Source organism: Lepidochelys kempii, chromosome 10 (genome assembly GCF_965140265.1).
Source record: "Lepidochelys kempii isolate rLepKem1 chromosome 10, rLepKem1.hap2, whole genome shotgun sequence".
Lineage (NCBI taxonomy): Eukaryota > Metazoa > Chordata > Testudines > Cheloniidae > Lepidochelys > Lepidochelys kempii.
This window is the reverse complement of record NC_133265.1, coordinates 83,906,128-83,917,790: the sequence shown is the minus strand read 5'-3', so window position 1 is coordinate 83,917,790 and position 11,663 is coordinate 83,906,128. Positions and strand designations below refer to the sequence as shown.

At 51.5% G+C, this 11,663-nt stretch overlaps 1 protein-coding gene across 9 annotated transcripts in view; it reads right to left on the bottom strand.

Annotated features, from left to right (window-relative positions):
- The window catches only part of FRMD5 (FERM domain containing 5), a 302,761-nt gene that overhangs the window by 18,990 nt on the left and 272,108 nt on the right, over nucleotides 1-11,663 (bottom strand). For 6 of the 9 annotated variants that reach the window (XM_073304538.1, XM_073304539.1, XM_073304543.1 and 3 more), the window contains one exon: nucleotides 2,565-5,732. In XM_073304538.1, coding sequence (XP_073160639.1) covers nucleotides 5,146-5,732 — 587 coding nt within the window. In that variant the 3' untranslated portion in view covers nucleotides 2,565-5,145. Of the gene's footprint in view, nucleotides 1-2,564; nucleotides 5,733-11,663 lie in introns of those variants that run through there. The other 3 variants (XM_073304544.1, XM_073304546.1, XM_073304542.1) reach the window with 2 other exon arrangements.

Sequence of the window (11,663 nt, the reverse complement as noted above, 5' to 3'; positions counted from 1 at the left end):
GGCTGCAGATGTTTCACTCTCTCTCCTTTAGCATCTGGCAGGGGGTCAGAGTTGCAGGTGGTGGCACTGACTGTTCTGTGTTTCCATGACGCTCTTGTGCGAATGGGCTCAAACTTTGGAAAGAGGGCATTGTGTTTCTGGTCCTGCTTTCACCTTCTTCTTGATGGCCCAAGGCTATCCCAGATGTGGGTGATTTCTTTTTTTTTCTTCTGGGAAGTAAGAATTCTTGGCAACAGGAGATAATGAGTTACCGGGCCGAGGGGAGATGGTCTGCATCAGACCTCTTGCCTGAGGCAGGTTCAGCCTTACTGCCCCATATTCTCAGACTGTGTTTTGCAGGATAGGACCGCTAAAACCTCTTTGCATAGACACCCCTACTCTGCTGTGGGCCACTGCTCACTGCCCGCCTCCCCTTTCCTTCAAGGGCACAAAGAGGCCTGGAAGGGAAGGAGTGGAGCAGCCAGGGCGCAGAGGAATCAAAGTGGCCACAGGCCTCTCGGCTCATGAGACGCTGTGGCTGAAGGAGTTTAGAGCTGTGTGGACACTTGCACTCGCCCTGCTTGGCCCGCTTTCACTTTCATTGATGTGTAAGCAGGTGCTGAATGAGCTCTCCCCTGACAGCTAATGGTGATCTGGAGGGAAAGACCTCAGAGCCGCCTCTCTGCAGAGACACACCTACTCTGCCCAGGGGATCAGCAGACAGACCTGCATTGCTGAAGTGATTGGTTTTGGGTTAAAATTCACTGTACTCATACAATAAGGATATTTCATTACCACTGCATTCAATATTAAAGACAGCAGGACTATACTTAGTGAGCCCTAATGGGGTGGGGGGGGGGAAGGTGGTCACCCTAACTTTAACCTCTCTCATTGTCAGGAGTAGTGATGCCAAATGTAAGAGTCAGAGGGGGTATTTAAACGGGTCCACACAACCAGGCTTAAAGGTGCCAGAAGCCATTTGATCCTCCCCGTCACTGTTTGGAGACAGCTGACTAGACGCATTGTAGAGGCCTGGCTCCTTCTCAGTGATACGCTGGCCTACAGGCGCAAACCTTAGCCCTGGCACAGAGACAGCGCAGAAGAGATGGCAGCAGAGGTTCCCGGCTCTCCTGTGAAATCACTGATGAGCTGAGATCACTGAGAATGGGATGAACCCAAGAACACCGCTGCCACCATTACTGCTGCATCTCTGATGCTGGGGAGCCATGGCAGAGAAACTGGCAGGCCACCACCTCCATCCCTCAGGAACAAGAGGTGAACACCCCCAGACATGTCCCTCAGACCACACAATGAGTTGAAGTCCAAGGGATGAAAGTCTCTACCATGCCCCTCTTCTGGAAACCAACAGCACAAGGTGGGACTCAGACAACAAGGACACTGCCCAAGATACTATGGGGTGGGTGTTTTACTTCTCGGTGTTGTACTTTCAAATCCTGGTTGCAGGGTTTTCCCAAATTAATGCTGTTTTCATCTTTAAAAGTTTTCTTGTATTCTACATAGACTCGGTATTTGTGAGAGAGCTCTTGGAGGCACCCAGGGTGGTGGTTCGTTCCCCTAGATTACTGGAGAGGTTGGGGGCCAGGGTGAGTGAGTGTGTGAGCCAGCTCTGTCCTGTAAAAGAGGAACCTGTCGCTTGTTGCTGCCTAAACTACCTGGCAGAAGGGTTACACTGATTCACCCTGCAAACATAAAAACCTACAGTGTGATACAAAAGATCAGGCAAGTGTAATGGATACAAACCTTCGTTGCTCAAGTCTAATACACTTCTGGTTTCAAGGGACAAGAGGGTCCTGCAAAAGTCAGCTGAAATGAGGTCACTTTAACACACCGTGTCACCACTCTGCTACACAATGACCTCTCCAGTGGGTAAGCAAAGAAGTTGTGCCATTTTCTGCCTTAAGTTCCCAGCCTGGCTTGGCCTTCACTCTTGAAGCTGGCTCTGTGAGCCGTTTTCAGTCCGGCTTAATTGCTGTTGGCTTCAAAATGCAGGTGCTTTGGTATTCACACTCTGCATGTAGGCTGCGTGTAATGAGTTTAACTGTGATCAGTTAGCCATGACTGGCCCAATGCCCAGCAGAACAGGAAGAGGGAGCAGAAGGTGATAGGTGTGCCTGTCTCTATGATGTGTTAGATTCGTCTTTCTCTATGGGGTCAGCTTCATTCAGGCAGCAATGCATATTTATAATGTGCCTGAATCAGCTCTTTTGGTTCCGTTCCATGTTTCAAAGGATGGATTTTTAGAAAACGAGGATGAAGGCAAAATTGTTAGCCATGCAGATGCATAAAATGATACAGGGAGATCATGCTTGCATTAGGCTTATCTGTGTTTATAATTTTGGAATTTCTCTGCTTAAAAGGCCAAATTCTGCACTGATTCTCCCCCCCAAATGGGAAGTTAGTGTAAGTTAAAGGTGCAGAATTTGGACCCATTGTGTTTAAGGGCCAATTTCTTCAGTTCTTGATCAAGTAAAACTTGTTGAAGCAGTAAAATACTATCATCAGTCAAATGAGCAATTTATTTAAAAATAAAAAATGCCAACTCTTGTTTTCATGATACTTAAATATTTATTTAAATTTAAAAATACTTTTCATGGCACCAATGATTTTATGCTAACTACATATTGAATATGTAGAAAAAGGTACATTATTTTGGAGGGAAAAAAAGTAACTTACAGTATATGGCACATGAAAGGTTAACTTCTATGAAAACTAAGAAATTCACATTTTCAGGTATTTTTACCCTCTACTGCTTTAAAGATGCAGTACACTATTCTTTATTAAGAGCTTTGCTTCCTCTGATAGAAGAACTATCGAAATGACTTTTTCTACAAATGACAGATAAAACGAACAGCTAGCAAAACATGAAACATGGCACATAGAGGGGAAAAACCGTAAGATTAAAAAATTACTAATTGTAATGGTTTTAGGATAAAATGCCAGGTGAAAACAGCAAAAGGTTAAACAAGGTGTGGTATTTATTACTATTCTAAAAGCAGACCGATGCAAAAGTTTTTCAAAGTTAATATTTCATATCTTGTGGTTTTTGAAAATGAAAATGTTTAAAGTGCAACACATTGGAGCTGCACCTGTCACTGAATGATAATGTATTGTTATGACAAACAAGTAGTATTAGCAATTAAAACAATGGAATACTGCATCTTTAACCTAGGATGAAAAATGTTTAGTTGAAGACTATCACTCACTGCATAGAAACACCATTTACAGACTGAGGTAGGAACACTACACTAAAAGTTAATTTTGCTATGTTGCATAAAACAGTGTATATATCCATGTAAAAATCTAGCCTTTCTTCTCCTGTGGTTGGCATTCACAACTTAATATTAAATTGAATGCAAAATCTTTTTCAGCTTTTCTGACAATCAAATGGCCATGGTTAATGTTTAAAGTAAAAATGACAAACTGCATTTAAAAAAAAAAAAAAGATCTGACAGACTAGTAAAATGGACCTTATTTATTGCAGTGACAAATAGTCTGAATCTAATTGACTTTGATTGTTCTCTATATTGATGATTGAGCATTTGGCAAAAAAGAACAATTGACCAGTTCAGGACGAAATCATAACTCATCTTCAAAGTGAATGGGGGGGGGGTGCGTGTGTACACGCACGCATCAGCACTGCTTGAACTCGTGTACAGAGATGGTTGATGGTGCAGAAAATGTAAATCGACTTTTAAAATTGGGTCTATGGCCTCGGCTTGCTTAAAATCTCTTCCCTGAGATGAAATGAAACTCTTGCTAGTCTGTTTTTATTCTGTTTTGTTAAATATGCCCAGCTTCACGAGAAACTGTACAGTAGTGATTATTGCTCCCCTTACAAATGGGCTGCTATTTTTGCCAAATAATAAGAGTCAAGTGTTCATGTCACAATAGAAATTAGTTAATTACACCTTTTCCCCCTAAGGACAGAGCTCATATTTGTCTTGGTGTTTTCCAGTGTTGTCTCCACTTCTGTAATTCTGCTCTTTACCTTTGAAACATTTCAAAAAATCTGCTGCTCTTTTTTCCAAAACTAGTAATGGGTTAATCTGCCATTAGAGTCCCATTCTACAAACAAGTTATTCTCAAAATAATTGGCTTACTCCAGTCATTTTGTATATCATGCTATGTTCATCTAATCCATAAAGTTAAAAAGACTTGATTAGTATCAATAACAAAATGCTATTTTGTTTAAAATATAGGTTTAACAGTTAGTTATTTTTTATACAAAACACGCACAACTTTCTGAGGCAAAACGTATCCCAAATCATCAGGTATGATTCCTAACTACACACCCAGACTTTGTAGAACATAACTGAGTACATTTATCTACTCCCCCCGTATACTCCACTCCCACTGTCGTTAGGGATTTAACACCTCTATAGTAAACGCCACTGTGGTGCACTACAGGTCCAAGGCTTAACATATTCTGAAAAGGCCTAAGTGCTAGGATAGGACAGGTATTCACATCTTTCTATGCTATTTAAAGGAACAGACACTGCCACTCCTGGCTTCCCTGTTTCTTGCCCACTCTGTTGTTTGTGAAAACGTTTCTAAGTTGATAATGATATTGTACCAGATCGCTTTCTAAGGACTAAGCCATTTGCCAGTTAAGAAGCTCTGGGTAGTAAAAGGAGGATCTCTAAAATACTAATTTGAAGGTGGAAGTGCTGTGCACAGAGGCAGTTTTAATAATGAAACAATCTACTAGCATTTAAATTACAACTCAGTAGCACCATTACTAAAGCTCCTGCATAATGCAATATCTCTAGTCTTGGACTAGTGCCTCCGCTATGGGCTGGCACTAATCAGTAGTAATAAAATAAATTCCTCTTATTCAATACTTCCAAAGTAATACACACATCTATGAAAATTAACATCTTAAATTATTCTGCAAACTTCAAGGATTAAAAACTGAATGGTTGAATGCTTCAGGAAAGTGGAGCTCTAAATAAATGCGTTTTTAATCTGGCATAAATCTATCGCTTTCTTCTTCCAGGAACAAACCTCCTAGGGTGCAGTGTACTTTGATTCATGAAAGGAGGACTTAGTTTATGGGCCGATGGTGCCACGATGGGTCCCATTTGCTGGGAACTGGTAGCAGGTATCTTCTGAATCCACCTGGCTAGTTATTAGGAAGTCATGCCTTCAGGTGTCAATGAGCAGGCTCAGCACGGAGCGGACTTTGCAGGCAAACCATCGCCTGAGGGGACAAAAGTATTGATAATGGAATTGTTCAAACTCGGGGGTCTGGCGAATATCACGGAAAAAGGCAATGTCAAGGTCAGACTCGGTAAGGATGATCAGGAGAAGGAGCAAAACAAAGAGGAGTCCAACTGTCACAAGGAGCAAACGGAGGACACTTAAAACAAACTTATTCACCTGTGCAGCTTGTGTCCCGCCATTGCCACCAACACCCTGGCACAAGGCTTTGAACTCGCCTCCCATCTCATCAGCCTCAGTTGCAGTGGGTGTGTTGGCTTCAGACTCCTTTTCTTCTTCAATACTGCAGGGGGCACCATTGATCTGCCTGGAGAGCAGCATCAGCTCCAGGCTGTGTTCTGCCACCGGTGTGGGAAGCACGCTGTCTGCGGGGCTGTAGATCTCGTCAGAGATGACTGCCACTCTCTCGCTGCTCTCAGCTCTGCTGCTCCGCGAATGGGACATGAAAGCATCGCTGTGAGAGGCTGAACGCACGGGGGTCGAGTGAGCGCTGTCCCTCAGAGACTCCAGGCCTGGAGAGGGAAGGACAGCAGTGAGCGTGATGGGCAAGGGCTAGGAGGCAGAAGGGGGTTAGTGACTGGGTGTGGAGCCCTTCTCCTGTATAGACCAACTCTACGCTGCACTTACATCACACTCCAGGAGCTCAGACGGCTTCGCAAATATGAGAGCCACAAGCTGGGTCAGGCAATAACTTCTATTGGACCAGCTTCTGGTGCAGGGAGGAAACTTTCAAGCTTACACAGAGCTCTTCTTCAGGTCACGCATACAAAAGAACGAAGCCTGAGACACTGCCATGGAGGTCATTATTATCCCCATCTTATGGATGGTGAAAACAAAGCCCAGACAGGCTATGGCCTTACGTTTTCCAAGGGTCTGCTAATTTTGGGTGTCCACAATGAGTGATCTGGTCTGATTCTCCATTCCTTTAACGTGTGGTTTTGTTTGTTTTTTGGTTTTTTAAATTCTGCTCCCTTAATGCTTTTGATGACTAAGGGGCTCAAGTTGTGGTCCAGTAGCATCAATCCCAGTAACTAGGAGGCAGCCTGATGTCTGTACTATGGGCCAGACGGTTAGCTGGAATAAGTTCATGCCCCTGGAGTCAATGAAGCCATGCTGACTTATACTAGCTGAGGATCTGACTCTAGGTATTGCTTTCTCAAAATACTGCAACTTCCTAGCAGCACAAAACTGCATGAAATTATAACCTCAGACCCTGCATGTCCCAAAAATTTGTCACCTGCAGGAGTGGCAGACAGGCTATCAAAACCATCATTCATGTGGCAGGATGAACTTCCCTCTGGGCGAGGGTTCGCCCCAGCCTTGGCCCCCTTACCCTGTCTGCATTCCCCCTCGGCCAGAGCCGTGGCCCTGCTCCCAGTTCAGGAGGGGGACGGTGTAAAAAAGTTTGGGACCATTGTATTACAGACAGTGAACCCCAGCATGCTGGGCCCCACCTGTGCCTGCCTGCCCTACTTCCCCTAGGGCATGGCCCTGGAAGGAGGGGCAGTGGCACAAGCTCCCCACCCCAGCCCTACCTCTTGGGGTTGCCAATCTGCTAATCGCACAGAACTGAACACCCTTCGCAGAGCAGGGCCGGCTCTAGGGCTTTCACTGCCCCAAGCTGAGGTGGGGCTGGGGCTCACAGTTGGTGCTGGAAGCGGAGGGTCGGCACCTTCTCCCAGTGCCTGCAGGGGTTTTCCCCGTGTCCCTGCCGCGAAGCCCCAAGATAAGGGGCAGCCCAGCAGCCAGGGCACAGACCCAGCTGCCCGGCAGGACTCGCCCTCTCCTCCCCAGGTAGTGGCTGGGCCCGGGCAGCTCAGCATCCCGGGGCTGTGGTCGGGGGCGGGGAGGCGCAATGCCCTCGCCCCGTCTAAGTGGCACAGCTCTGAGAGTGCAACTGCCCCGAAAAAAAAGGAGGGCTGGGATCCCACCCCTGGCAATGTGCCACCCCACACACGCGCGTGCTTTGGGGGTGCCTAGAGCCGGTCCTGTCTCTGAGGCCCTGCCCCGTGGAAACACGCTGGCATGGCCCCGTCCGTTCTCAGCCCCCCCCCCCCCCCCCCCATAGGAGGGACGCACTTGCACAGGGGGAAAGGCAGCCCCTATAAATTAAGGCTGAAGAGGCTGCATGGGGCAACTCTGTACCCCCTGGCCCAGGCAGCGATGTTGGCTGAAAAACAAGTGCAGGGGGACAATAGGCCGCTGCCTGCTTAAAATTCAAGCCGCTAGCGCAGGTGGGTGCAGGGAGGGCACAAACCCCACTCCCTCCCGCTGCACGAGCGCTGCCTGGCCCGGGCCAGCAAGCGCCACTCGAGCCGTTCGTATGAGCACCCTGGGGGCTGAATTCAAAGCCCCCTGCCCCGCCCCGCGGCCTGCCGCTCTGAGCCGCGCTGTTCGTGCTCCAACCGCCCAGCTTTTGCGCCAAGGCCTTGGGGCTGCGCTAATTTACAGCATCCCGTCCCAGGGACACGCGGGTGCTGCCTGCTCTCAGGCCCCTACAGGCGAGCGCCTGGTACGGTGTCAAATGGTCCTAGCCCCGCTCTAGCACTGCGCCTGCGTCAACTGCCCTGCCAAAAGACCGTGACACAAGCCTTCCCTTTAAAACACGGCGGAGCGCCTGTCCGCGGGCCTTAAAAGCCAACCTCCTTCACCCTCCCACCCCCAAATCGAGCAACTTACATTTCCCTCACCAGCCTTAACTCGGCACCCACCCTGCCTGCTGACTTTCCACCCATGGCTGGAGTCGCCCTCTGGCCCCCGCCTGAAGCTCACCCGCCCTCTGCTGCGGGGGGGATTGGCCGTTAAGCTGTAGAACAGCCGCCTCCCCCGCGCTGTGTCTGGGGCCTGTGCCGGTGAAGCCCCAGGCAGCCGGGTCTGTTGTCACTGGCAGCTAAGGTGAGAGCAGCACGCTGGCCACCCCTAGGCGGTGGGACGGGATGGACATGCCTCTAGGAATAGGGCCCATAGCATGGCCTAGATCTCACACGGGGAAATCCCCTGCTGGGCCGAGGGGCAAGTACAAAACCCAGACAGCTTCAGGCTGAAGAAGTGGGGCCTAGGTCTCATACCAGCCACTCTGCCGAGGGCTGCGTTTCCTCCTTAGGCAATAACAGCAAAAAGTGCCCGGTCCCCCTCCAATCAGGGCCCCTGCCCGTGGCTGCGGCAAGACGAGAACATGATAATTTCAGTAGAGCGAACACTGCTACTGTTTCCCCTGGAGCGAGCAATCACCAGCGCGCTGGGTTGGGGGCGGGGGCTGAACCTGCTTCCAGCCAAGTGTGGAATCTTCCCCATCATATTTTCCAGCTCGCACCCTGGGCTCCTTCCTGAGTACGCAGCCCTCCTGAGCCCACTCGTTTTAAAATGAATGACTTGCTCCAGGAGGCATTTGCCCAGCCCTGCCTGACGACATGCAGGATGGCCCCAGCGCTAAGCACAGCAGAGCAATGAAAATGGTCGCATCCCGCCACGTATTTTTGTTCTAAGGAGGCTAAAAGTTTCTGTAAGCCAATCCCCAGGCTGCAGTCGTGAACCTTTCTGTCTGGGACAGCACGTTGACTAACGCCTGTCAGACACTGCTGGGGACTTACACAGCGAGCTTTGGGTTTTCTGCTGCTGCCGGCCATCACCCTGGTATCCGAGCTCCTGCAAGTGTCGGAACGAGCACTCTCTGTCCATGGACTCCTGCACTGGGGACCTTCCTATTCAGCCCCCCCGCAACCGTCCCTCCTGGCTGTTCTCTCTAACAGAGTCTGGTCTAAGCCACCAGCGCCAACCACGCCGCCCTGGGGGAAAGGCGTGAGCCAGACTTAGGCCCAGCGGTAACACAGGCCAGCTGCTGTGGAGAGCGCAGTAAAAGTGCAGGAGGGGACACCACGTTGATTTGAACCTGGAGCAAGGGTGCCCATTCCTCGCGCCCAAGGCCTGGCTCGGTGGGAGGGGAGTAGCGCACGGTAGCGCCGTCCGGCCAGCGCACAAAGTGCTGGGGACGTGCGGGTGTACGAACAAGCTAACTGGGAACGGCAAAACGCCAAACAGCGACTCCCAAGCAGGGATGTGGCCGCTACTTACCTGGTGTGAGCACGGCGCGCTGGTCCCGGGGCGCATCGCGGGCGAAGCCGGGGAGGGCCGGGAGGAGAGGCGAGGCACCGAGGGCTTTGCCCAGCAGCCGGGGGCCCAGGTTCAGCACTCGCACCTTCACATCCCGGCAGCAGTGGTTGATTATCCGCAGATGGACGGAAACTTTTGTTTTAATCTTTATCAGACACTTCCCCATGGTGACCTTGGACTAGCCCACTTCCTGCAGCCTCCCCGCTCCCCTGCGCTCAGCAGCAGGGCACGGGACGGAGCCGCCGCAGGAACTGCGGGAATGCAGGGTGAGGGCTGCAGCCGCGTCACCCAGTGGCACGCATGACCTCAATGACTGCGGTGCAGCTGACCCTGGAGCCAGCGCTATTTTGGGATCCCGTGTTTCCGGGTACCCAGCTGAAGTGAGAGTGAGGAAAGGCAGCTGCAGTGCTGGGGGTGGACAGCCTGGGGGTTGGTTAGAATAACGCTGTTAAATGTTATTTAATTCCCTGCTTGCTTTGCCGTTGATCCTTTTGTGGCACATTTGACATGCTACAGCACTAAGTCCTGTGTCACAACAACACAATGGGGCTGGCCATGGGCTCCGGGGCTGACCCCCCCGGCCCAGCCAGTCAGCACAGAAATCAACCTGATATTCGCTGTATTCAAACCAATCCTTTACCTCCTCTGGGACCATCCCCAGTCTGCTCAGCACCCCCTAGAACAGGGGTGGGCAAACTTTTTGGTCCGAGGGCCACATCTGGGTGGGGAAATTGCATGCAGGGCCATGAATGTAGGGCTGGGGCAGGGGGTTGGGGTGCGGGAGGGGGTGCGGTGTGCAGGAAGGGGCTCAGGGCAGGGGATTAGGGGGCAGGAGGGGTGCATAGTGTGGGAGGGGGCTCAGGGCAGGGGTTGAGGTGTGAGCTCTGGCCCTGCACCGCTTACCTCAAGCGGCTCTGAGGTGGCAGCGGCGCATAGTGGGGCTAAGGCAGGCTCCCTGCCTGCCGTGGCCCCGCACCGCTCCCAGAAGCGCCCAGCACCACGTCCCTGGGGAGGGGGCAGAGGGCTCCGTGTGCTGCCCTCGCCTGTGGGTACCTCCCCCAAACCTCCCATCGGCCGCGGTTCCCTATGCCCAGCCAATGAGAGCTGCGGGGGAGGTACCCGCAGGTGAGGGCAGCGCACGGAGCCCTCTGCCCCCCCTCTCCAATGGGCTGCAGGGAGCCTGCCTTAGCCCCGCAGCACCATGGGGGTGGCAATCCCACAGGCCAGATCCAAAGCCCTGAGGGGCTGGATCCGGCCTGCGGGCCGTAGTTTGCCCACCCCTGTGCTAGAATGCACTATGGGCCCAATCCTGCCTCCACTGAGGACAGTGGCAAAACTCTCTGGCTACAAGGGGGCAGGCCTAGGCCCTGCAATCGTGCTGCGTCGGAGCCGGAATACACTGGCTTTGGGAAACCCCGAGGCCCAACAGCCTTTCCCGTGGGAGGCTCCGTCTGTATCAGTCCCCGTTCCATGCGCCAGCCTGTGGAACAAGGGCATTCTGCATCTGCAGTGGGGACTAGCTCTGCCCCAAGCTTCCCGACGCAGCTGAGTGCAGGGCTGTGTGGGGCTTGTTTCCCACGGAAAGTGTTATTTGGGCTAGGATACAGCGACGGGCAGGCAACCCTGCCCAACACACCTGTTATCCCCTGGGATTTACACCACCGTTTCCTTTCCCTGACACCATCAGCTGCTGCCCGGGAAGGAAAGGATCTGTTTGGCCGGGATGCCTTTCCCCTCCCGCCGGAGCACAGATCTGTCTGTCACTGGGAAGGGCTGTTTGCAGTCAGCAGGCAGATATTTCAGTGAAGCCGACAGACTGAGCAGAGGTTTCGCTTTCACCAGCAGGAATCTTTTCGCTGCCCAGAACTCCCACCGAGCATCTGGGCGCTAGTGACAGTGACTCAACCGTCCCTCTGTTCGTTTTTATTTGAAAGTTGCCACTAGCTGTTGCACCACGAGCTTTGTCGTGATGGGGGAGCCCTGCGGGAACAACCCCCTCCCCTCTGCACAGGGCCAGCTAGGGTAAGTTATCAAAGGAATGCCTGGTTAGTCAAGCACCTCTCATCCCCGTTAGCACAGGTTCCCAGGCTACAAGGCCGTGCACGCTTTGAAAATGCAGGGTTTCTGTTCCAAAGCATCCCCTCCCGCCCCGCCAGCCGACCGCTGGGAGACAGCAGAGCACGGACGAGCTGTTTGCTACTGAATCAGCTTTATGTACCTGGAAGCATTAAAATACAACTAATTCCCTGGCTGCTGGGGCTGCGGTCTGGTTCTTAAGCCCCGGGCTAAGGTCGGGTGCACAAGGCTTGGGAGTGGGAGCTCCCAGCAGCCTT